The sequence below is a fragment of the Microcebus murinus genome, chromosome 3, assembly GCF_040939455.1.
Source record: "Microcebus murinus isolate Inina chromosome 3, M.murinus_Inina_mat1.0, whole genome shotgun sequence".
NCBI lineage: Eukaryota > Metazoa > Chordata > Mammalia > Primates > Cheirogaleidae > Microcebus > Microcebus murinus.
Window position 1 is genome coordinate 56,360,424 of NC_134106.1, and position 27,454 is coordinate 56,387,877.

Sequence of the window (27,454 nt, forward strand, 5' to 3'; positions counted from 1 at the left end):
GTATGTTCTTTTATTGCAGAGTGGGAAAGAAGAAACAAGGAAAATTCCAGTCCCAGCGAACAGATACACACCATTAAAAGAAAACTGGATGAAGATATTTACTCCTATAGTAGAACATTTGGGACTTCAGATACGCTTTAACTTGAAATCAAGGAATGTAGAAATCAGGGTAAGGAGAATCTCAACCATATCTGAATATACTAGGTTTTCTCCCCTATAGAGATGAAAAGGCATGAGTAGACTTTTCCTTAATGGGACTTGCTCTGTTAAATGGTTTCCTTCCAGTTTTTAAATTTATCACAGTGAACTTGAACTTCCCAAATGTTTTCAAAATCTGCATTCAATACAAATATTAATTGAATTCCTAAGTTGGTTCTGAAATTATACTAAATACTGGCTGTGTTTGTGTATATCTTTTATAATGTTGTGTGTTGAATTGAGAAAAGGCCAAATAAAGAGATTGTCTTAGAAGTATGTAAGTAGTGAACATAAGTACTCGCTGTTTTAGAAGAACCGTGTAGTGTCAAGTGTCATGGATACGTTCTGAGAAATGCATCCTTAGGCATTATGCAAACATCAGAGTGTACTTACACAAACCTAGATGGTGTATAGTATTTATTTACATATATTTTTCATATGGAAAACAAATTTCCCAGCACCATTACTGAATATCAATCATTTCTCCTACTTGATCTGCAATTCCACTATCTAGGACCATTTATCAGGTTTCTGTATGTGCTGCATTATAATCTTATGAGACCACTGTCGCATATATGGTGGGTCTTTAACTGAAGCATTGTCACACAGTGCATGACTGTTTTAATGGTACTCATTTTTGGGGAAAATTGAGAATAAATATAAATTGTATACATATATATTTTTATTCCATAGTGTCAATGCAGGAGTTAGACATTTAAAATTAATTGACTTGGGGCTTTCTTTTCTGGGTGCCAATTTTATACCAGAATCAGTAACCAAAATTAATTATATTTTCTTTTTAAGGATTTTTATACCACCATCAGAACCCCATTATATAGACTCATCTTTGTTAATACAGGATGTCCCAAAAGTCACCATATATAGGGAAAATGGGAAATTGTAGCTCTCTCTCTTTTGAGGGTGGATCCCTGCTTAAACCATGTTTGGTTTCCCCTTCAGCATCAGTCATGCAAGTAGTTAGGACTGGAGTTGTTGATTTGGAAAACATCAACATATGAATGATAATTTAAGTCAGAAGATTAAGTCAAGACTCCCAGGGAGGACTGCCTTGACGGAGAAGAGAAAATGACCAGGTTGGGCATTGAAGGGATGAACAGGCCGGGCGCAGTGGCTCACGCCTGTAATCCTAGCACTCTGGGAGGCTGAGGCAGGCGGATTGCTTGAGGTCAGGAGTTCGAAACCAGCCTGAGCAAGAGTGAGACCCTGTCTCTACTATAAATAGAAAGAAATTAATTGGCCAACTAATATATATAGAAAAAAATTAGTTGGGCATGGTGGTGCATGCCTGTAGTCCCAGCTACTAGGGAGGCTGAGGCAGCAGGATTGCTTGAGCCCAGGAGTTTGAGGTTGCTGTGAGCTAGGCTGACACCATGGCACTCACTCTAGCCTGGGCAACAAAGTGAGACTGTCTCAAAAAAAAAGAAGAAGAAGAAGGGATGTACAAAGGATAGAGGTCCTATAGAGTGTACATGATTGGGCTATGCCAGAAGTGTCTTGTTGTTAGCCCTCAAGTCTAATCAGTCAAATGGTGGGGTGCGGTCAGTCATTTGACAGTCTTTGGGTGGAATTGCCCAGCTCTGGGGCTGGGAAGGTTTTGTTTTGTAAATGAAATACAGGATTTATCTCACCCAAACCTGGGTCATACACAATATATTTAGGAAATGTGGTGGTGAAGGAAATTATAATAATGGGAAAGGTCATTCCTGGTATTTTGTATTTTTGTATTTTCTATTTCATTCCCAGCTATAATTTGTACCTCCCCTCCTTTTTTTTTTTTTAACAGACTTGTAAAGAAACCAAGGATGTTAGTGCTCTGACAAAAGCAGCTGATTTTGTGAAAGCCTTTATTCTTGGGTTTCAGGTGGAGGTGAGTGATTTCGTAACATCTTAAATGAGGACTTGAAAAATATTCAGCGTGAACATTTTAGTGAATTGGGCATTTTTTAAAAATTGAGCTTTTTAGCTCTAGAGTTTACAAATTTTAGTTTCACAATGCTTTCTACTTCACTCATTCTCAGGTGTCTAAATGGAAGGGCCTTCACAATGTTCATTTTTATATTATAGGATGCCCTTGCCCTCATCAGGTTGGATGATCTCTTCCTAGAGTCTTTTGAAATTACAGATGGTGAGTGTATGGTGGCTTTTCCTGAGAAATACTCTTTTTGTACTGCTGACTTTGTATTGTATTGTGCCTCAGTTTTCTAATAGCATCACTTGAGCTATATTATTATTAGCAACTGTTAAAAAACGTATATTGTGTGTCATTTATAGGGAAATTTACCTGGTGGTTCAACTTTTTGTGGAAATGGGTGGTGCCCTGGAATGGCTTACCTTCTGAAGTCTTGCTTTTCTCATTTAGTTAAGCCTCTAAAGGGAGACCATCTGTCGAGAGCAATAGGAAGAATTGCTGGTAAAGGAGGAAAAACTAAATTTACCATAGAGAATGTAACTCGGACTCGGATAGTTTTGGCTGATGTGTAAGTACTGCTCTTCATAAAATATTGTCATAATTTGTATTTGATCTTGTTAGTTTTTTTAAAAAGTCATAACAGTCATATTTTATGTGTAATGTTGCCACTAATTCTCTGTTAGTACAGATGCTAATCGACTTATGATGGGGGTTACATTGCAGTAAACCCATAATGAGTTGAAAATATCGTTAAGTTTAAAATGCATTTATTTTACCTACTGAACATCATAACTTAGGCTACCCTACCTCAACATATTCAGAACACTTACATTAGCCTATAGTTGGCAAAATCATCCAACACAAAGGCTATTTTATGATAAAATGTTGAATAGGTCATGTAATTTATTGAATACTGTACTAAAAGTGAAAAACAAAATGGTTATTTGTGTACTTGAAGTACAGCAAAGTGAATGCAGATCACCTTTGTACCATGGTAAAGTCAAAAAATTGTAAGTTGAACCATCTTAAGTTGGGGACCATCTGTATACGGTGCTGCATGAATAGATTGTTACCTCGTTTGAAAGGAGATTAAGTTGAGAAAACTCCAGAAATTTTTTTTTTTCTCATTTGGCAATAAGGAAAATGTGTAGGAACACTGTTAAAAGAAATTATATTACAGATGAAGATTTAGGTAGTATCTCAGGTGAATCTAATAAATCAGAAGGGAGAACAAGCAATTGGTGTTTCAGATGCCATTGTGAGTCTTTTAAAAATACGTATGTTTTACGTATGATTCTATATGTTTTATATATGTGTGTGTATATATATGTATGTTAAGGCCTTTTATATATAAAAGAAAGGTGAATATTACACATTGGGTAAAAAACTAGAGAGCATGGGCCACTCTCAGTGGCTCACACATGTGATCCAAGACTTTGGGAGGCTGAGGCAGGAGGATTGCTTGAGGCCAGAAGTTTGAGACCAGCCTGAACCACATAGTGAGACCCCATCTCTACAAAAAATAGAAAAATTAGCTGGACATGGTGGCACCCACCTGTAGTCCTAGCTACTGGGGAGGCTGAGGCAGGAGGATTGCTTAAGCTCAGGAGTTTAAGGTTGCAATGACCTATGATGAACACTACTGTGTTCTAGCCCAGGTGACAGTGAGACCCTGTCGCCAAAATAAAAAAACAAAACACTAGAGAGTGGTTATGAGTGAATGTAAATAAGATGATATGGGCTTAAAATAAGGGTACCAAAGCTGGGATTATCCCTCTCTGTGGTTGAAACTGCTTTGTTTCCAAGATGGGGATCTTACTGGCAGATGGCTCAGAAGATATAATGCCATGCATTGAAGTTGGGAAACAAAGCAGTTGACTGAGAGGAGGGCTCTGCCTGAGGTTAAATCCAGAAATAATTTCATTTTATATCATCTCATTTTTGCTCTAAACTGAAGGGCTCATCATTATTTAGAATCTATATTCTACATATTCTTTATACTTTAAGGATAATTGTAATACTATGTTGATGGTCCTCTTTACCTGAAACTATGGTATTATATTTTTTTATTTTATGGATTGACTGCTAGAGTCACAAATATGGAGCCATGTGAAAAGCTTTTTGGAACTGGAAATTTTTAAAATATGGAAATGTACACTACATTTTAAAATACTATATATAGATGTTCCCCAACTTATAATGGTGTTGTGTTTCAATAAAACCATCATCAATTGAAGATATCATAAGTCAAAAGTGTGTTTTTGACTTAGGATATTCAGCATATGATGGGTTTGTCCAGAGGCAGCCTCATTGTAAGTTGAGGAGCGTACTAAAAGTATGTCACTTTCAGGCCTTGAAAAATCTTAAGTGGAATCATTGTAAGTCAGGGACTGACTGAATAGCCCTAAAAGCTTTTGTGAATTTAGAAATCCAAAACTGTGAAATGATTAGTTAATGAAATTAGAGTTAGTATGCCATTAAATTTATAATTTGTAAATTTATAAGTATATTTATAAATGTTAACTTATAAGTTGAACCAATTTTTAATAGCTTTATTGTGGTACAATTTACATACAATAAAATTTGCCTGTTTTAAGTATCTAGTTCAATGAATTTTTGGCAAATGTTATATAGTCCTGTAGTTCTACTACACTTACACAGTTCTGTCACCCTGAAAATTCTCTTGTGCTTCTTTGTGGTCAGTCCCCTGCCCCCACCATGTTCCCAGTCAACCACTGCTCTACTGTCTGTCACTGTGATTTACCTTTCCCAGATATTCATTTAAATGGATCATAGTATGTAGGTTTTGGTGCATGACTGCTTTTAATTAGTATGTTATTTTGAGATTCTCCACTTTGTTGGGTATATCAGTAGTTCATATTTATTGCCCAATGAGCAATGCATGGGTTAGGGGTGCTGACCTCCCATATAGTCGAAAATCTACATATCACTTGACTCCCCTAAAACTTAACTACTCCTACTGTTGACCTTATTGATAACATAAACAGTTGATTAACATATATTTCGTATATTATATGTATTATATACTGTATTCCTTTTTTTTTTTTTTTTGAGACAGAGTTTCACTCTGTTGCCCGGGCTAGAGTGCCGTGGCATCAGCCTAGCTCACAGCAACCTCAAACTCCTGGGCTCAAGCGATCCTTCTGCCTCAGCCTCCCAAGTAGCTGGGACTACAGGCATGCACCACCATGCCCAGTTAATTTTTTCTCTATATATTTTTAGTTGGCCAATTAATTTCTATTTTTTAGTAGAGACAGGGTCTCGCTCTTGCTCAGGCTGTTTTCGAACTCCTGATCTTGAGCTATCTGCCCACCTTGGCCTCCCGGAGTGCTAGGATTATAGGCGTGAGCCACCATGCCAGGCCTATACTGTATTCTTAAAGTAAGCTCTAGCTTTCTCTAGAAAAGAAAATATTATTAAGAAAATAGTAAGGAGGAGAAAATATACTTACTGTTCATTAAAGTGGAAATGGATCATCATAAAGGTCTTCATCCTCATCATCTTTGTGTTGAGTGCTGGCTGAACTGGAAGAGGAGGATTTGGTCTTGCTATCTCAGGGGTGGCAAAGGCAGAAGAGGAGGAGGAGGAGGTAGAAGGAGAGACAAGAGAGGCAGGCACTCTCTGTTTAACTTTACGGAAATACATTGTAATTTTTGCTTTTTCATTTCTCTAAAAATGTTTCTATGTTGTACCAATCCTCTTCCACCATTTGTTTAGCTTTAATACTTGTGTCATAGAAGGGTCCATGTTGTAAAAGAAGTCAAAAAGCAGTCTTGAATAATCAGAACCTTTCTGGCAGATTCTCTAGTGTTAATTTGTTATATCGCTCAGCTTCTTTTACATCTTCTTCCTCATCATCTGGGACTGGTTTGGAAGCACTCATCTCCATCGAGTCTTCTGTTAATTCCTCTGTGATGTCTGTTAGCTTTTTTAAATTTCTCCAAGATCTGTTTCTTGAAACTCTTCACCCCCCACCTTTTTTGCTATAACCACAATCTCTTTCATGATTTCCAGAATGGCAAAGCTTTGTTGTAAAATACTGTGAAGTCATAGACAAAATCTGGACATAGTTTTCTCCAGTGGAAATTAATTGCTTTGGTCTTGATGGCTTTCATGGCTTTTTCTATAACAATTATGGCATCTTCAATGGTGTAATCCTTCCAGACTTTCATGATGTTCTCATCCATAGCATTGATAATCCTTTCTATAGAGTACTTTGTGTAATGTGCCTTAAAGATCCTTATGACTCTCTGATCTAGGGGCTGAATTAGAGACATTGTATTTGGGAGCAAATAAATTATTTTGGCATCTTCAGTGTTGAACTCATGGGATTCTGGGTGGCTAGGGGCATTGTCCGATACTACAAAAACTTTAAAAGTTGGTCTTATACTGGCAAGGTACTTCCTGACTTCAGAGACAAAGCCTCGATGGAACCAGTTCAGAAAAAGTGTTCTCATTGTCCAGGCCAGCTTGTTTTACAACCAAAAGACTGGCAGCTGGTGTTTGTCTTTGGCCTTCAAGACTTGGTGGTTAGCAGCTTTGTAGGTAAAGGCAGTCCTGATCATAAATCTGGTTGCATTTGCACAAAACAATAGAGTTAGCCTGTCCCTTCCTGCCTTACATCCTGGTGCTTACTTCTCTTCCTTATTAATAAATGTCCTTTTGGCACTTTTTTCCAGAACACAGTGCTTTTATCTGCATTAAAAACCTGTTGAGGCAGATATTCCTTCTCCTTAATGATTTCTTTCTTTTTTTCCTTTCTTCTCCCCCCCCTGCCCCCCACCCTCCACCCCCTCTGCCACAGTCTCGAGGGTTTCACTCTGTAACCAGGCTGGAGTACAGTGCTGTCAATATAGCTCACTGCAGCCTCAAACTCCTGGGCTCAAGTGATCCTGCTGCCTCAGCCTCCCAACTAGCTAGGACTACAGGTGCATGCCACCATATCCAGATTATTTTTCTTATTTTCTGTAGAGATGGGGTCTCCCTATGTTGCCCAGGCTGGTCTCAAACTCATAGCCTCAAGCAGCCCTTCCACCTCAGTCTCCCAGAATGCTGGGATTGTAGGCATGAGCCGCCACACTCATCCTATAAATGTTATTTTTGATGACTTGCTAATAACCTGGCAAAGTACACTATAATGTGAATAAGATATAAAACTAAAAACAATTTGTCCCAGATATATTCTGTATAGTAGATGGGAAATAATGTTGCCTATGTGTCTTGAAATCTACATTCTTTTCCCAACTATTGCCCTATTACTTTGGTTCTTTTAGTAGCAACACTACTCCCACTTTATCTATTCTTGTTGTCTTTATTTCCTCATCTTCCATGCTCTATTTTAAATAATTTTATTTTTATCAAAGTGAGACATACACATAGTTAAGAAAACAAAAGTTTCTGCTACCTGCCTCCATTTCACCCTCTTTAGAGGAACCAATTTCAGCTTTTTTAGCTAATTTTAAAAAATTATTTATGTCCCTATTTCTAGATATTTTGTTTATATACAGATTCCTAATTTATTTTTGAGATTCACTATTTTCTACCCTGAAAGATGAAGATTTAGCATTCTTTCACCCCCTCTCTTGCCTCTGCCACATACACTCAGCCTTTCTAACACTCCAGCCTACCGATTCCTCTCTGTCTTCCCCATAGTCATCTGTGCTCTTGGTAGATCAGTGTTCAGGGGTTCAGTATTGCCTGCAAACAAAAATCAGTGCTCAGCATGTTTATAGTTGAGCCAGGTGAAATACTGTGATTACTTTATCTTTCCTTGGCAATATTGTTTTCATTTGAGAAAGTTTTTTGTATTTTGTTTGTTAATTTAAAGAGGTTTATTCTGTTCCAAATATGTGTGACCAGCCTGGAGCACATGGCCTGAAGAGGTCCTGAGAAAATGTGCTCCTTGTGGAAGTAATTCTTCTGTGTCTGTATGTTTTCTTAATTTTCAGTGTACTAATTTAGTAAAAATCTATTCATTGTCTTTGTGTCCTGTTGGTGTATTCAGATGCATCAGACATTTTAGAAATCTTTCCTAGAGGATTCTCTTCCAAAAGTACCCCTGCCCTCTCTGTCTTCATCCTTGGTGCACTGTGGCCATCCTGGGTTCACCTTTCACCTTAGCTCATTTGCTATTAGAATCCTTTGGTTGTTGGAGTCTCTTCCTGCAGTTCTGCTTCTCAGTGTTCCCACTGCCGAATTATGCATCAGTTGTAGTTTTGTCTGCAAAGTCAGTTCCTGCCCTATCTGCTTTTCACCTTTCTGGATTTTGTTACTGTTACTATCCTCTTATTTCTTTTGAGCTTATGTCTTTATTGTTATTATAGTGAAGTTTGGGGAAGGAGCATATCTAAATGTGTGTTTTCAATGTATCTGCCTGTATCTGGAAGAAAAGCGTTACAGAGGGAAGAACTAGCAGAGATCCTGAGTTGAGAGCATGTCCGGCAAAGAGTGAGGGGGCCTGACTGGCTTGGCGAGATATGCAAGGGGCAGTGTGGTAGATGACGTCAGAAATAACAGGGCCTTGAGGTTACTGTAAGGACTTTGGCTTTTACTCCAAGAGCATGGGAAGTCATTGGACAGTTGTGAGCAGAGTTGGGGAGGCAGGATGTGAGGGGCAGTGCAGATGGGTAGGGTCAATAGTTGGGAGGTTCTGGCAGGGTAAAAAAATTATTGATGTTGGTAGATTAGGTGGTATGAATTGAAATTACAGAAGGTGGTAAAGGGAGAGTTGGATGTTTGAAATTGAAATTATGGAGGAGTTGCAGTTTTTGGTAATGACCAAGTCCAGGTTGTGACCATGGCAGTGAGAGGCTGGAGTAGGGTGGAAAGCAAGATCCAATATTGATATAAAAGATGTCAAGAACCAAGGGCATTAGAATTACCACCTTCATGGACATTGAAGATATCAAGAATGGTGACAGGAACGGTGAGAGAAAGCAAGCCAGGAGCTAAAGTCTTCGAGGATGATCCACAGGGGCTCTGAGGACCAGATGGGGTGGTAGGTGATGTAGGCTAAGTGCAGATTCAGAGCTGAAGGTGTTTTAGGGTGGACAGAGGGGAATGTGTGTTCTGGATGTGGCATAAAGAGCCAGAAGGCACCTGCCCTTCGTCCAGGCCCAGTGGTATATAGTGTGTGAAGGAAAAACTGGCCACCATTTGAGAGCTGGGTTTTAGTTAAAACAAGAAGGTGAAGGGAATGTTCATAGAAGTTAAAGATATGGAGAATTTAGCTAATAGCTATTGTAGAGGGCACAGTGAAAACACTTTGGAAGATGGACTCAAATAGTCAAAATTCTGTATTATCAAACTTATTTGAGTAATATAGTAATGAAAGCCCATTAAATGTCTGGATGATCCTTCAGAGTACTTAAATTCAGATAATCTTTAGAAAGCTGTGCAGTTGAAACCCAAATATATTGTAATTGAGTACAGGATTACTTGCATTTCTAAATATTCAACAATCAACTTTGCCAGTGTATAACCTTGGGCAGCTTTTTAAATTTCTTGTAAACTTCTCTCCTCATCTGTAAAATGGAAGTAGCATCTACCTAATAAAAAAGATTAAAGCCGGGCGCGGTGGCTCACGCCTGTAATCCTAGCACTCTGGGAGGCTGAGGCGGGCGGATTGCTCGAGGTCAGGAGTTCGAAACCAGCCTGAGCAAGAGCGAGACCCCGTCTCTACTATAAATAGAAAGAAATTAATTGGCCAACTAATATATATAGAAAATTAGCCGGGCATGGTGGCGCATGCCTGTAGTCCCAGCTACTCGGGAGGCTGAGGCAGCAGGATTGCTTGAGCCCAGGAGTTTGAGGTTGCTGTGAGCTAGGCTGACGCCACGGCACTCACTCTAGCCTGGGCAACAAGCGAGACTCTGTCTCAAAAAAAAAAAAAAAAAAGATTAAATGAGAAGATTAAATGAGAACATGTGTGTAAAGCCCCTAGCACAGAGAAGCACTCACTGGATGGTAGCCTTTATTAACCAAGAATCTTTAAAGAACTTTTTAGTTTTGTTTTTTATTTTTTATCTTTTCTAATAATTTCTTATTGAGATATAATTCATCATATCATAAAATTCACCCTTTTTAAAGGTGTTTTTTAGTGTATTTACAGCGTTGTGCAACCATCATTACCACCTTCATTTAGGAATCTGGATCATCATTTTCCAGTTTTTGGCTTATAAGACTTCAGTAAGGAAATGCTTTTTGTAACTAACTTGTCTCATTTTATCTCTTTCAGGAAAGTTCACATCCTTGGCTCTTTCCAAAACATCAAAATGGCAAGAACTGCCATTTGCAACCTCATCCTGGGTAATAGCAGTTTATTTCTTTGGTGTTTTCTCTGGAAAGAATAGGGAATTAATTTAGGAATGCACACCACATTTGCAAAGCAGTTTAGGGTAATGTTAAAGATGGCAAGTAGAAACCCATGGGAATTGGCAAATGTGGACCTAGAGAAAAAAGTAGAAATATTTTTGCTTAGATTACATTTGTCTGCTAGAGAAGAGAGAGTATTTGTTAGGTAACATTGCTTAGATCTTTGCTGCTTTCCTGATGAGGTACACAGCAGAGCCATTCCAGACTAGCCAGGAACATCACATTTTAGGTTCAACAAAAAAGGAGCTGCTAAATAGCTTGATCAATTTAATTGATCCATTTAATTCCATTTGCATGATCCTGCAGCAAAGATAGAGGTACTTGATGATAAGAGTTATAGAATGCTAAAAGCTTGCTCAGAAAATACTGGGGATTCTAATTTGGTGCCCAGGTCTGGCTGACTGGCTTCTTTTTGAAATATTTTGACAACTCAGTGCCTTTGGCTCTTAGAAATTTAAAATGTCTTTTGGAGAATATTTGGGTATGATTTCCTTAAAAGCTTTTTTAGTTTAAGGTAGATCCAATAAAAAAAAGGTCCCTGTTCTTTTTAGGGTTGTAGACTCTTTTCCTTGTACAGTTGGTCCTCTGTATCTACAGGTTCCACATCTGCAGATTCAATCAACTATAAATCAAAAACATTTTAAAAACACACAAAAAATACTGCAAGTAAAAAAATACTGTATAACAACTATTTACATAGTCTTTACATTGTATTAGGTATTATAAGTAATCTAGAGATAATTTAAAGTATATGGGAAGATACATATAGGTTATATGCAAATACACTATTTTACAATAAGGGACATCTGAGAATTTTGCCGTCTGCAGGGGTTTTGGAACCAATCTGCCACAGATGTGAAGGGATGACTGCAGTTTCTGTCTATGAGTGTATTTGTATACATATATTATACATATATAAGTACTTTTTTTTTTCCTTTGCAGGAAATCCTCCATCAAAGGTTTATGGCAATATTCGGGCTGTGGCTAGCAGATCAGCAGACCGATTCTGATTTCATATCAGAGACTTTTTGTCTTTGGACTCTAAGAAAAGACTTTATACTCTACAGCCGGTCACAAGAAACCATGTGAAGAATTTCAGTCACTTCGAGCCTTGGTCACTTCTTCCATTCTCTCCCAGAGCATAAACAGAAAGGAAAGGTTTTGTAGTATTCACATTCAGCATCTTTTAAGAGTATTTAAATATCAAAATCTAATATCATTATTATACTTACACATTAGGTATAATTTATAATTTTTTTTCATTTATATTGTATGTAGCAGATCTGCGTAGTTTGTAATCCTCTCATTTGGAGGTAAACTAGCTGAAACAGTTCTGTATGAATTTATAAGTTTTTATTTATGAATTTATAAAATGTTATAAATTTTATAAATTTATAAATATTTCTTCTTTATATATTATAATTAAAAGGATCATCTCAGAAAACCTCTCTATGAAACTTGTCCCTTTTTAAATACTGTGTGGTGTGTGAGCATTTTAGTATGAGATCATAAATAGCAGTTTTAGCTGTACTGTATGAATTAATAAGGGCTAACCTTTATACCTGTTTTGCAGTTTTTAAAATTAAAGACCTACATCACAAGGTTGACATAAGGAGTTTTATTTTTCAAATAAGCGTTTAGTGAAAGTAGTCAGACCTTGCCAATATTGGGTATACAGATGCTCCTCAACTTACGATACATTTATGTCTGACTAAACCCACTGTAAGTTGAAATAGCAAATATCAAAAATGTATTTAATACACCTAACCTACTGAACCTTAAACATGCTCAAAACACTTAGCCTGCAGTTGGACAAAATTATCTAACATAAAGCCAATATAATGTTGAGTATCTCATATAATTTGTTGAATACTGTACTGAAAGTGAAAAACAATGGTTGTATGGGTACTCAAAGTACAGCTTCTACTGAATGCTTAATACTTTCATGCCATTGTAAGTCGAACAATCATAAGTAGAACCATCATAAGTCTATTTCTTCTGTAGTAAAGATGAAATGGTAAAAGAATGTCCCTTCCCAATAAAAATTGTGCAATAGATTTTTAACTAGGGTCTGCCTATTTAAATATTATCTGATTATTTTATGCATTTTTAAATGGAACTTTATAAAGTATAATTTTGATACTATAATCTCTTGTACATCTTTAAAACTCTTGTAAACTTTTAAAGAGTATGAGAAAGTTCATGTAAGAACTAAAAGAAAAAGTACTCTTCTTAAGCTGCTGTTTCCTTTCATCGTGTGTTTCCTTTTAACATGTGTCACTGTTCCCAGCTAGTTTGTACATCGCATGGAAATGGATATAGTTGCATACTAACAACGAATTCAACTGAAAACTGCTGAAAATGTCCTATCGCAAATAATTTTTTATCCTGTTGAAACACAACAGCATGGAGAAAGTATGCGCATGGTGTTATCAGATCCCTTTCTTCACACCTTGAGACTTTACTCTGGAGTCTGTACAGGCTTCTGGATGTACTTGCCCACCCTCACCCTTTGCCTAGGGAGTACATTCAAAATTATGACTACTTAGTATGTACTTTTCTGGGGAATGTCCACAGCTTTCATCAGGTTTTCAGAACACTTGGCTGAAAGGAACCATTGCTAGGTAACCATAAATGTTCTGGGTTGATTTTTAAGGCACTGAGGCAGAAAGTTAAGAGCATATTTTTTTTTTTTTTCTGAGACAGAGTCTTGCTTTGTTGCCCAGGCTAGAGTGAGTGCCATGGCGTCAGCCTAGCTCACAGCAACCTCAATCTCCTGGGCTCAAGCGATCCTTCTGCCTCAGCCTCCCGAGTAGCTGGGACTACAGGCATGCGCCACAGTGCCCAGCTAATTTTTGTATATATATTTTTAGTTGGTCAATTAATTTCTTTCTAGTTTTGGTAGAGACGGCGTCTCGCTCAGGCTCTTTTCGAACTCCTGACCTGTAGCGATCCGCCCGCCTCAGCCTCCCAGAGTGCTAGGATTACAGGCGTGAGCCACCACTTCCAGCCAAGAGCATAATTTTGATTGGGAAAGTACGATTTCTCTGTATTAAAGAGAAGTAACATTTTTGTATTATTTGAATTAACTTCATTTTGAAGATCTCTTATGTAGTTAAAACTACATGGGAGAGCACATGTATTTCCCAGGCAGCTGTTAAAATTTGGGATGCTGAACTTCGGTTGAAGGAGTTATTTTAGGCCCATCCTTAGTCAAGTGTTTATATCTCCCCTTCCAACCCTTAGACAGTCATACTAATTGGGGTTTGAAAGGAATAATTGGGGGTTGAAAGGAAGAGAAAACATTAGAGGGAACCCAACTAATTCTTGAGATAGGAAAGGATCAGAAGGAATAGAGGTATTAAATTTGACTATCATGTTTCCCCAAAAATAAGACCTACCCATAAAAGCCCATAAGCCCTAGCAGGATTTCTAAGCATTTGCACAATATAAGCCCTACCCCGAAAATAAAACCTAGTGATGGGCGTGGCTACACAGTGTATCTGCACAACCCATGCATTTCATCGGGGAACGGTAAAGAAGACGAGCAGCCCTTCTCATTTGCCCTATGAGAGCTCTATTGCTCGACATGAGAGATTGGGGCCAATGGTTCTAAAGAAAATATAGTCGCAAGAAATTCAGGACGGAATTCAGGGTTTGGAGAGTTATGATGATATTCTAGAGGAGACGACTTAACTATATTTGAATAAATGTAGATTGTTGTACCATACTTAAAAAAAATAACACATCCTCTGAAAATAAGCCCTAAGGTGTCTTCTTGAGGAAAAATAAATATAAGACCCTGTCTTATTTTCGGGGAAACACGGTATATGCACTGGTAGTTAATCTTAACCACCCAGATCAAATGTTATTTATTAAACCTGTTTTGTGACCAAGACAATCTAATATTTCAAATCTTACCCGTGTTTCTGTGCCACTCATTATGCTATATTGCAATTATTATATCTGCCTGCAACTTTAAGGCCTCTTAAGATCTTTGGATACTCAGTATCTAGTACTTTCCTGACATATAACAGTTCACTTACCTATTTATTGGTACACTGCCTGCATTGCCTGGGGGATGAGCCTAAGAAAAGAGTATTTTCTTAATATTTGTGGCTGAGGAGATCATAGGGTTTCCTCCTGGTCAATCCAGAAGATCTGGCCTCCAACTCTCGTGCCACCTAGAACTAGGATGGTAGGGAAGAAGCTTGTACTTATTGAGCATGTGGGAAAGAGACCAATTTTCTTGATCATCCTAGATTGGGAGAGCATGCTTAGATTACTGAAAGCATATGGTGACATGTACACAGCCATTCTACAACTTGCAAAATACTTGCATTGTGCAAATACAAATTACTCCTTTGGTCAAAGAAAATAGTGTTTAGGAGGCTTCAGCCAGCAAGGACTTACCTATTTGATCTGGTTAGCTCATAGATTTTAATGCCCAAGGGAAGTGAAAGGTTGAAATGGCAACAGACTTTAACTTAAATTTTAGCTACTGCAATGAGAGCATTTTAAATGTGTGGGAGTTTTTGAAGATTAAGGATTAATGTTTCAAGGTGTGATCTTGAAGAGCATTTATTTTATGGGTAAGTCCTGGAAACCATCTAGAAAGACTGGTTTTTTAAAAAATGTACAATATACATAAAATTTACCACTTTTTATGTGTACAGTTCAGTGACATTAAGTTCATTCACATATTGGGAAACTATCACTATCATCCATCTTTAGAAACTTAACCTTGAGCAACTGAAGCTCTGTACCTAATAAATTTTCTTCATTTCCCTCTTCCCCATCCCGTGTACTCTAGGAATCTAAGTGGAATCACACACTTGTTCCTTTGTGACAGTGTATTTCACTTAGCATGTCTTTAGGGTTCATCCATGTTATATATATATATATATATGTATATATATATATATACATATATAGTAATATATATATGTATATATATATATATATATATATATATATATATAGTATGTGTCAAGATTACCTTGCTGTTAGAGCTAAATAATATTTTCTACATTTTGTTTATGCATTCATCTGCAGATGATACTTGGGTTACTTACACCTTTTGGCTATTGTGAATGACACTGCCATGAACACAGATGTACAAAGACCTATTTAGACTCCCTATTTCACTTCTTTTGGTTATATACCCAGAAGTAGAATTCCTAGATCATACCTTTTCCACAGGGGCTGCACCATTTTACATTCCCACCAGCAATGCACAGGAGTTCCAATCTCTCTACAACACTTTAGCCCATCTTAATGGATGTGGTGTTTCACTGTGGCTTTGATTTACATTTCGTTATTGACTAACGATGTTGAACATCTTTTCATGTACTTACTGGCCATTTGTATATCTTTTTTGCAGTAATGGTTATTCAAGTCCTCTACCCAGATTTTAATCAGGATTTGTTAAGTTGTAGTTCTTTAAATATTCTGGACATCAATCTCTTATCAGATGATTTGCAACTGTTTTCTCCCATTCTGTGAGTTGCCATTGCACTCTGTGGATAGCCATCTTGTCTACTCTCAAAACTGTTACAAGTAGGTAAAGAAAGGGAGCTCTGGAGGTTATCCATCTACTTGCTTAGGCTTAACAAACCTATACTCCTAAGACACTCTAAGGAGTCACAGAACCCAGTGTATAGTATCCTGTGACTAGTGCACACCTGACAATATGGATATTCTGGGTACAAAACATCCCCAACAACCTGCAACTCATCTGGGCCAAGGATGTCATGAGTATGTCAAGTGCCTATTACAGTGCTGGACATCAAGTGGGGACTGTAGAGTTTTTGAATAAATCACAGTTGAATGAGTCTCAAAAAATGCCAATTTTTACATTTTATGCAGTGACAAAGTACTGAATAGCACTTATTATAAAATCACAACCTGCATAAATGAATTGTCACATGTTACTTCATTTATTAAATACTGAGTAAACATTAACAGCTAGAAAATATTCTGGACAACTGGGGCTATCAGTGGACAACAGATAAATCACTACATTTGTGGTGCATTAATTTCATTCAGCCAGGGAAGACAAAATAAATAAATTGTGTCAATAAAGGAAAAAACTAGGGTTAAAGAGACCCAAGTGAATCTGCATTTTTAAATAAGGTGGCCAGAAGAGTTCCTTTTGAGCCAGGACATAACTAAACAGAGAATTGAAGGCATTAGCTATGGGATTTGGGGGGTGGGGAGTAGCAGAAGGAGCAGAGAGGGATAGATAGTGGGAAGGCCTAACTTGGGAGCAGCCAGACAGACTCAGGTGCCACAAGGAGGCTAAGAGGGCTGGAGCAGAGAAAGGGTCAGTAGTAAGGGATGAGATCAGGAAGATCTCAACTAATTGGAGGCAGGGGAGAGAGTCCTACAGGGCCTTTGTATGTTTTTGTAATGACTTGTGTTTTTTTACCCAGTGATGAAGCAAATTTATTTTACCCATGACTTAAAGTGAAGGTGAAGGATCAAATATCACTTTATCAGAGTTTATAAAAAACCAAAAAGAATGAATAAAAACTATCATATGGCTGTGGAAGCCCATTAAAGACAACCGAATACATGCAAGCAAGTTTCAAATATTTTATTTTCTTATTCATACAGTATGAAGTTTTCTAAAGATCCCACAACATGACGTATCATGCAGAAGAAAAACTAAACATTCAACATAAAACCACCCCCTCCCCTCCCCACCCCCACACACAAACTAAAAAAAAAAAAAAAAAAAAAGGAGAAAAGAAAAAAAACCCTCATTCCCCAGTAAGGAAATAATGTTTGCACTATTTTTCTGTAACGCCAGCCAAGATATGCACAAGCAAGAGAAATAGAAAGCATTTGCTAAAATATTTGTAACAAATACTTATGTACAAAAAATTCACAAAAGACTAGTTCCCCCTTGAAGCAGAGCACATGGCAGTTGACACTGGAACAGATCAAACCACTGGCTGGGATTATAAGCCATGTACTGATCCAGAGGAAGAAAGTTACATGTAGTGGAGATTTTCAGTTTGAACATTAACATTTCCAAAGTTTGGCAACATTATCTTTTAAAATTATGCAAATTATGTAAACAAGAGGTACATTTTAAATTGATCTACATGCAAAACTCCATGTCATGCAAGGACACCAAGCACCGGGATTTTTCTCTCACAGACAGAGCCCATGATGTGCAGCACTCAGTTGAAGGAACAGCGATGGCAGGCAGGTGTGCTCATTTAAGATTCATTCACCTTGATTCAACCTGCCCTTTTCCACTCATGATTATAAAAACCAGTTTTTATAGAAAAACTATGTAGGGAAGGACTACTGTCATACAAAGCTAACCAAAATGTTTTTCTTCCAGCCAATAGTACCTTTGCAGAAAAGGGAAGGGATAACATCAAGTGGTAGAACATGATACACTACTTTTATATCACACAAATTTATTAAGTTATCATCCATTACCAATTATATGGGCAAATCAAGGAAAAACCATCATGCATTCTCTATTCCTTATGGTAAGGAGAGGTATAAATTTGAATAGAATTTTGCTCTTCTGTGACATATAATTAGCAAGACTTCTCCCACTTAAATCACAAATATATGTGGGTGTTTAGATATATACATGCACATTAAATATCACCAGATTTTTAGATTTGCTGCAAGTCTTTTGAAACACAGAAGGGAAATTCATGATTCAAACACAAGTTTAATGACAAATTATTTACCCATGTAATGAAACAAATGGATATCCTAAGTAGTTACATGATTACTTCAGGTATTCTTCATTAAGTAATGCTTACAATAAATCATGATTGCCTAAGACAGCTTCTGGCCTTTATGTATAAAATCACAACTGGTAACTGACATTTACTCAGGGACATTAATTAATAAATGCAATGGCTCCTAGTTACAAAGTAACAGAATGAAGCAGCCATAAGCACTGTGCAGTTACCATATGAACACAAGAACTAGCTCTTGGCAGTAGCACTGAACTTAAACTTTCTCCTCAAGCAGAGGTGTATGAAAAGCTGCTCAGCAATGAGACATAGTCCCTGGAAATATAATAAGTATAAATAAAGTTACAGACTCCTTGGTTACAAAAATGTAATTATGGTAAATAATAGGACATTAACAAATGCTTTGTCAATCTCTCAAAGGAGAAAGCACAGGAAAAGGAAAATAGCTGGCCTAACACCCGGCTCAAATTGTACAATCTTCTATCTATATATAAAACTGTGTGAAATAAAAGTAAGGATGTTTTATGTTCTGCTTGGCACTTTTGTACTCTGTTGTTTTGTTTCTGAATCAAGTATATTAAATTAAAGCCAACCTACTACATATATAGAAAGCTACATATATCTATATATAAATATTTACATATGTATATATAGATACTTTGTTATAAAAGATGAAGAAAAATAAATTAAAAAGCCAACCCCTTCCCTTTCTCCATCACATTGATATGCTCTTTTCATGTTGCTGTCCTTCAGACTTTAAAGTGCTACACTGAGTTATTGAGAGAGTAAGAGTTCAATAACACTTAGTTGGCTTCATGAGGCTCATGTTGGAAAATGTGGCTTCACAGAGAAAAATACTTCCATTTAAATACACAGAGAGCATTGCTGGACGTCTTGAGCAGATCTTCAGAGATGGAGAAGAAAGCAAAAGTGTTGGGTGGTACTCTTAAGAGTCACACGTCTACCACCATCTTTTTGTGGATATCTAGGCCACCTACGACCTGCAACAGATAGGAACAAATCAAGCTTAACAATGTTTCAGGCCGGGCGCTGTGGCTCACGCCTGTAATCCTAGCTCTTGGGAGGCCGAGGCGGGCGGATTGCTCAAGGTCAGGAGTTCAAAACCAGCCTGAGCAAGAGTGAGACCCCGTCTCTACTATAAATAGAAAGAAATTAATTGGCCAACTGATATATATATAAAAAATTAGCCGGGCATGGTGGCGCATGCCTGTAGTCCCAGCTACCCGGGAGGCTGAGGCAGGAGGATCACTCGAGCCCAGGAGTTTGAGGTTGCTGTGAGCTAGGCTGACGCCACGGCACTCACTCTAGCCTGGGCAACAAAGTGAGACTCTGTCTCAATAAAAAAAAAAAAAAAAAAAAAAAAAAAAAAACACAATGTTTCAGAAATTTCTTTTTAGTAGTCTGTCTTATCAAACTACAATTTAAAAAACATATTCCTTTAGCCATTTTCAGAAAGTGGATTAAAAAAAAAGACAACCTAAGTGACCTCCAGTTAGAGTTTTCATGGTTTCTTTCTCCTAGGAAAACAGGTATTATTTTTTTGTGTTCTAGTACAAAGGTCAGCAATATTATTCTGTTATGGTACAGATAGTAAATATTTTAGGCTTTGTAGGCCACATATAATTTCTTTTGCATCTTCTTTTTCTTTTTTTAAAAAAAATAACACTTTCGAAATGTAAAAACTCTTCTTAGCTCGAAGACATACACAAACAGTCCATGGGCAGGATTTGGCTTGCTCTATAGTTTCTTGACCCTTACTCTAAGCAGTTTAGTATCACAGGATAACCAGAAGCTATCATAAAAATTGTCCTAAAAAAATCAAATATGGGCTTCACTGTCAGTCTGTTCTAGAAAGAAAAAATATCAAATGAATAAAAATTTCTACACACTGTTTTTCCATGGAATCAAATACATATAAGAGTTATATACATCTCAGACAATACTGACATGGTAATCTAAAAGTATAATCATCTATATTATTTTAGGGGAATGTTTTATTAAATATAACCTACATAAAGAGAATATATAAGTCAAAAATGTCCATGGCTTGATGAATTTTCAGAGTGAACACAAAGTAAACAATAACAAGTGCCCAAAACCATTACCAGGACTTGTCTTTGGTCGTCCCCTTCCAGACACCATCTACCTCCCCTCCTCCGACCTAACACACACACACACACACACACACACGGTAGCTACTAGCCTTGACTTTTAACACCACAGAATAATTCTGTCTGTTTTTGTATATTTATAAATGGAATTTCTTTTGTGTCTGCTTCTTTCACTTAACATTATATTTGTGAGATTAATCCATGTTGTTGTGTACAGATGTATCTGTTTTATTTTTAAACTTATTCACACTGCCCTCATTCTCTATTTCCTCTTATGCAGAGGCAATAACTTAAAATTTTCAGCTTTCAGTATTTACCTCCAGGTCTCCAAATAACATTCCTACAGTTCCTCTTCTTAATTTTGAAGCTTTAGCCATTATCTATTAACTTCCCACTCCAGAAGATGAAGATCTTAACTTTTACACACACCTATTTCCTACCCCCTATACTTCCCACCATTCCGATGGTTATATATTTATGTTGATTAGATGGAAATTCAGCATTTTACACTGCTCTATGTAATACTATTTACAGCTGAAAGAATTGTGTACTATGATTACTTTTTCTTTCCTGCATATTTGTTTTGGTGCAGTTAATAACCATCTGATCTTTTCCTTTGCTGGGTGTTCTATGTATTTATCATTAACATTAACTTAGCCCCAAACTTTTGTTCCAAATATATTCAAAAAATATATTATGTGATTCTATCTATTTTATTGTCTTGAAAGCACTCTCCGAGCCCACAGCTGTACTCTACACTGTCTGCTCTCCAGGTCTGTCATCTCTGGCTCTCCCTTCACCACCACCCTGTAGGTCTCCTCTCTCAAGCTAGACCCTTGCTTCCTGGATCCCACATGCTCTTCTTTTTTTATTTACACATGATGCCTTATATACCTGAAAATGTCTTTCTTCTACTGTCTAATTTAATTGAGTTCGTAGCGAATTTTAGGTTGGGAATAACTGTCCCTGAGAATTGCAAAGGCAATGCTCCACTGTCTTTTGGTTTCCAACTTTGCCTCTGAGAAAGTTGGTGCCATCACCATTCTTGATTCTTTGTATGAAGCTCCTTTCCCATCCCTCTACCCGATCACCCCAGCTCTTTGGAAATTTGCAAAACCACCTCTACATTCCCACTGTTTTGAAATTTCATGACAATGTGCCTAGGTCCAGATTATTTTCATATACCTTGCTGGGTATTCAGTAAGTCCTTTCAGTCTGACAGAAAACATATTACTTTTGGTTCTGAGGTAGTCTCTTGATTCAGTTTTGATGATTTCCTTCCCCCCATTTTCTTTCTGAAATCCCTACGATTGGGTGTTACAGCTCTTAAAATGGACATTTACATTTAAATTTCTAAGAGCTCTTTTACATATTATCCAATTTTTGTTTCAAGGATTCAATATACTGCCTCGCTAAGGGTAACAATGACAGGTTTTTGTTTTGCTTTAAAGCTTTTACTGGCTTTGCCAGTAAAATGGAACCTGTTTGTTCCAAGCTTATTTTTTGGATTTGGTTTTGTTTCTATATTCCATCTTAGAAGTTTTCCTACTAGGTCTGGTGATCCTTGGCTCTGCTTCTGTGGAAAGGGCACTGGAGCCTCTCTGTACATGATGAGGCTGTTGACTGTGAGCTACGATGTGAGTGATCTGCTGGGACCATTTCTTTGGGAGGTAAGATTGCCTAAAGAAGGCTCTTTCCCACCTCTCACCTAGAAGGTATAAATCCCAGATGCCTGGGAGTCAGGTAGGTCCAGGAAGAAGGGCTGGAGGTGTCAACATGCAAATATGCTTATTTTCACTTAATTCCTCAACACACACACAACACCCTTATCAGTGCCTCCTGTTTCCCGGCCTAGAGACTCTACTCAGTATCCCACTAGGCTGCAGAAGAGATAGCTGCCCAGCTGAACAAAGTAAGGGAAGAAATCGAGTGTTTCAATTCCTTCTTAAAACAGACTTTGACCAATTCTCCTGTTTTTTAGCCTCACCTTCCTCTCCACTTTCAGAGTTATTCATGCCACTAATTTCTGAGCCTTTTTCAGGGATTCTCCATTATAAACCAGGTTGCTTCTCAGATTTCTAAGCTGATAGCTTAGAATTGTTCTACTAGGTTAGTAAACCATTCAGCATTCTAAATTACCACACTTAATGCTGTTTTCTCTGATGTCACTTTGTCCTTGTGAGTTCATAACCTTTTCTTTTTAATCCATTTCATTTCATTGAAGTTTTAAGAGGAAGCAAAAATAAATACATGGGTTCAATCCACCAACTTTAATCTTGTCACTATCATTTTTAAGATTTGTATATGCTAAATACACTAAAAATTTTAAAGCACATACATAGCACATAACCTTTTAAAATAGCTTTTCCCATCTCTTTTATTGTTACACCTTTAGAAGTCAGAATAAAAAGAACTCAATGAAGCCAAATATATGTCTGATTAATAAAGATGGTTTTAAATACTAAATAAACATTTTTCTCCATTCACAGACTATGCTCCTCAAAAATACAAGCAAGAGCAATGTATTAGTATTACAAATCTTGGAAAATGAACTCAGGCTTAGCTTAGGTCTTTTACTTCCACTGGTAAGTGATGCCTTTGTTACATTTTATATTTACTAAATGCAAGCAGTCTTCATTCATATATTATACATCCCCCTCCAAAAGTTTACCATTTATTCTGTTCCCCCAAGGCTTAGGGTTTCTTCTTTTCTTTCCTTCTTTTGAAAATTGGCTGCTATCTATGATGCCACTACCAGCCTGGTCTCGTGTCACACTTAACCACATGCTGGTCCACAGGGGTCCTTTAGTGATCTCTGGCAATGATGAAGGAGAAGCAGAAGGGACAGCAAACACTTGTAGCAGAACCACCTGGAGAGCCTCAAGTTTCAAGTCCACCTAACTTTTTCAAAAAGATGGCCTATTCTTTACACTAGAGCAACATCCCACCTTTTGAAACAAAATGCAAAGATAGTTTTCCCTTTTGATGAAGGAAGATGCCCAAAGGATAGTATGAACTTCTACTAAATGCCAAAGTAGCTACACTTCAGTCCTTGCATAACACACAACTATCGAAGTCACCTGTTTTTTTCTCTTGAGATTTAATTAAAAAAAAAAAAAAAAGAAAGAAAGAAAAGAAGGGGAGGGAAGGAAATCTTCCCTTAGAAGTATGCAATCATGCTTGACCAAAAAAGTTTAAAACTTTTAAATTTTTGCCTCTACTCTGGATGCTCCAGTATTCTCTAGTGTTTCTAGCTTGCAGTTAAAAATCTTTATAACCCATCAAAAAGCTACCATCTTTGCTTTAAAAGCAGAAGGTGAGAAGAGAAGCTAAGTGGTTGTACTCCTGTTTGAAAGCAAAAAGTTGCAGCAAAACCCTGGGACCCCTAAAGAAAGGCAGTCAACTGGGAAGCCAAGTGGTTGCCCCAGTTTCCATTTAGAGTTAGTATTCTAGGGCTCCATCCCTACCTGGGCCCTTGCTCCAGAACACAAGAAGTACCCATCAATAAGCTTGGAAAAGGAGGGGGAGAAAAATCATGCCTTACACTGCCTAGCAGGTGAGTTTACGACAGACAACGACTCTCCATTTCTGTTGTCCCTACTAAGCCAAGTTTCTCATATTCCCACCTGAAATCCATGAACACGTATTTCCCACGGAAGTATTTCCAAACATGTTTATTTTTAAATGAACTTTAAGAATATAACCTAGTTGTAATTTGGGGGTTACCAACAATAAGTTACTAGTATCATTCTTGTGGCATTTGATCAGAGGATTACTAAGAATACCAATTCTTGAGAATAATAATTGTTAATTACTAACATTTACAACAAAGAACACACTTCAAAACTTTGAATATAGGACAATTAGGCAAAATCAAATACATACATTTTTAGGACAAAATGCCTGTAAGCAATTCTCTATTAGGTGGTTTTTAAAACATGTTATTAAAATGTAACTAATGAAAAAGAACCAGCTTTTATACTTACAGCACAAAATTCTTCAAAGGATATTCTTCCATCTCCATCCTTATCTGCATTTATTATGGTTTTGTCTACAATTTGCTGTAACTGTGTATCTTTCAGATTGTTCCCCACCATCATCTTCAACACCTGGAAGAGTTCCCCATTGGAAATATAGCCATCTTTATCCATGTCATAGATACGAAAAGCAACTAAAAAAAGAGGAAAAAAAATCAATGGGAATTGTAAGGCAATAATCACAAGCGAATACTTGCAATGAGTAGGAGTATGAACTATAGAGTCAAGACTGCCTGGGACAATTACTGTAGCCTAGATAAGTTATTTAATTTTTCTAAGCTTCAGTTTTTGTACAGATAAAACTAAGGATAATAATAGTTCCAACCTCTCAGGTTCTTTAGAACATTTCTTCTCACTTTCATCATAAAATCTCTTAGCCAAGTTACATATGTAGTTTATATGACTGTTTTCAGTAAAAGGAAATTCTGCTTTCCTTCTATCTAACTAAAAGCAACAATGACACACTATTCAAACATACTGGTTATAAGTGTCCTGAAAAGATTTTTCACCAGAATGTAAAATTTCTGTTATGTCTAAGAGTAACAGTCTGGAATAAAAGACATCTTTAAGAATATTTTAGAAGAATTTTATAATGCAGTATGGAATGGTAGGGATATGAGACAAAAGGAAGCCAGCGAAGAAAAACACTTACACCTCAACTTCTGCTCCTTATCTCCTTTGACACTGAACTGAGAGACTCCCTCAATGAATTCTGAAATAAGAGTTAAAAATGTTTACAAATCAGAACTTTCAATTTTTTACACAGAAAGATATTTACCTTACATACCCACAAAAGGATATTTCCTTGTTACAAAACAAAATATACTAGCAGTGTTTAAAAATGAAAATGCCAAATTTGAAATCTCAATAAACAAGGTTCTATGTATTTTTTCTTATTTGAAGTTGATGTTCTCTAAGGTCAAACTGAACAAATATTTGTCAATTACCACAAAGTGTAACACTCAAAAACATATTCTTTAAGCTATTTAACTCTTTCATCTTAGAATATGACTATAAAAAGGGACTTAACACTATAAATTGTTTTGACACAACAAAAATAATTCTAGATTTGTTTCAAAACTCAGAATCACTTAAACACATTGTTAGAAGTTTTATGACAAATGATCATTTTTCTTCATTGCCTACTACGCACTAAATCATCAGTTTTAGATGCCTTCACTTTTAATTCAGTTCCCCAAACTAAAATAACATCTGCTGACAATTTCCTGGTAAAATGTTTATTTACTTATAAGTATAGAATCAAATATAAAATTATGTATCGTGTTAATGTTAGCAATAGCACTATTGTGTGTCTTTATAAAATCTAGATTAACTAAATTAATCTTGTTCTATGATAATGTGCACACACCCTTACTACTACAGTTTATTTTTCATTGCTGACTTAGTATAAGTCTCATTCTATACTTAGTATACTATACTATAATGCAGCTTCTCATGTTGTATAAACTGCCTTAAAGTGAGATGAACTTTCTAAAAACAATGGAAATATTTAATCATATCACGCATTTTGAGGTTCAACATAATCTATTATTATAAGATCACAAAGAATATAAAGACAGTAAGGAAAAACTAGAATTTTCAAACATTTTTGTGCCTAGAGCTATACACAAGTTAACTTTTTGTGATTAAAAACAATGAACACAACTCTTTCTTACCTTTGAAGTCTACTTCTCCATTCCCATCTGTGTCGAATATATCTATTACTCGCTGTACTAAAGGATTCTGTTGTAACTCAGGCAGAGACATGAACTCTTCCACACTCAAAGAACCAGAATTGTCCAAATCGAGCTTCTTAAATCTCTTTCCTAACCTTTTAATCTCATCTGCATCAACTAGAAGCAAAGGAAAAAAGTAGCAAGATTATTAAAAATGATTTTATGATCGTTTTAGGGGAAAAAAAACAGCACTTATCCAATGATTTAATTTCCAATTTGATTAAAAGAGTTATATTTACTGTTGACTAATTTCTAATAGAGAAAATCTATCATATTTTTGTTTACCTTTCTTTTTGTTTGCACCTGCCATTACACACAGCTCACTGTACGCTGAGTCCCAAGATATTCTAGGATTGACCATGCTAAGCTGATCACAGAGGTCACACAAGTTATTCCAGGACTACCAATGATAAGCTGATCATGGAGGTCCCACTAGACAAGCTACATTAACCCCTGTTCTGTACACCAAACCACTTTTATTTTCATTGCTCTTTTTAAATTTTAATAGACTTTATTTCTAAAGTAAATAGCTCAAAACCAAAGGGTATTCAAAATTTCCTTCCCATCCCACCCTAAGACATCCAGCTCCCTTCCTTGGAGGCAATGCTGCCAGTTTCTTGAATATTCTTCCTGAGGTACTCTTTCCAAGTATGAGCAAATAAAACACAGCTTTTACTTCTCTTATCCAAAAACAAAAACAGAAAAGCTAACAAAATTCACTTTTCAACACTTTAAAAGCGAAAAAAATAACAATTTAAGAAATGTTTGTATTACTTTGTAAGTCTTCTATAAAAATTCATTATCATCTTTTATCATATGCATTCTTAAAAAACGTTTAAGTCATTTTCTTCTAAATTATATCATTTCATTCTTCTAAAATATCAGACTAATTCACATAATTTTGATCATGGCTTAACAGAAATAATACATACAAATGCATTTAAAAATTAAATACAACCAACAACTTTTTAAAAGAAAATTAACAAGGCAAATATTACACTGCCCATGAATACATATGTATTATGGCCCCAAATATTAGCAACAAGACTGCAAAAATGCTGTTTTGACAGCTTAAATATATGGCATCCTCATTGTAAGAACCCAAAAATTAAAGTATATATATATATATATTTTCATTTTGACTTTATTTTTTTTTTATTTCGGCATATTATGGGGGTACAGATTTTAAGGTTTCAATAAATGCCCATTTCCCCCCTAAAGTATATATTTTTAAGCTATAAAAATTTATACTAAAATGGAATGGAACTATGATTATCTGCACTATTAAAGTAAA

The 27,454-nt window shown here is 36.5% G+C and overlaps 3 protein-coding genes across 5 annotated transcripts in view; 2 read left to right on the forward strand and 1 right to left on the reverse strand.

The window, feature by feature from the left end:
• Positions 1 to 12,884, forward strand: part of PNO1 (partner of NOB1 homolog) — a 31,152-nt gene extending 18,268 nt beyond the window's left edge. For both annotated transcript variants that reach the window (XM_076000837.1, XM_012750129.3), the window contains 6 exons: positions 20 to 169; positions 2,003 to 2,086; positions 2,284 to 2,344; positions 2,579 to 2,696; positions 10,386 to 10,456; positions 11,465 to 12,884. In XM_076000837.1, the coding sequence (XP_075856952.1) occupies positions 20 to 169; positions 2,003 to 2,086; positions 2,284 to 2,344; positions 2,579 to 2,696; positions 10,386 to 10,456; positions 11,465 to 11,532 (552 nt within the window). In that variant the 3' untranslated portion in view covers positions 11,533 to 12,884. The remainder of the gene's footprint in view (positions 1 to 19; positions 170 to 2,002; positions 2,087 to 2,283; positions 2,345 to 2,578; positions 2,697 to 10,385; positions 10,457 to 11,464) is intronic.
• The window catches only part of PLEK (pleckstrin), a 224,262-nt gene that overhangs the window by 18,274 nt on the left and 178,534 nt on the right, over positions 1 to 27,454 (forward strand). The gene's annotated exons all lie outside the window — the stretch shown is intronic.
• Positions 17,108 to 27,454, reverse strand: part of PPP3R1 (protein phosphatase 3 regulatory subunit B, alpha) — a 63,402-nt gene continuing 53,055 nt past the window's right edge. The window contains exons 1-5 of one of the 2 annotated variants that reach the window (XM_076000838.1): positions 26,446 to 26,908; positions 26,101 to 26,277; positions 25,077 to 25,136; positions 24,374 to 24,558; positions 17,108 to 19,256 (exon numbers count right to left, since the gene is read on the reverse strand). In XM_076000838.1, coding sequence (XP_075856953.1) covers positions 19,209 to 19,256; positions 24,374 to 24,558; positions 25,077 to 25,136; positions 26,101 to 26,277; positions 26,446 to 26,521 — 546 coding nt within the window. In that variant the 5' untranslated portion in view covers positions 26,522 to 26,908 and the 3' untranslated portion in view covers positions 17,108 to 19,208. Of the gene's footprint in view, positions 19,257 to 24,373; positions 24,559 to 25,076; positions 25,137 to 26,100; positions 26,278 to 26,445; positions 26,909 to 27,454 lie in introns of those variants that run through there. The other variant, XM_012750131.3, reaches the window with a different exon arrangement.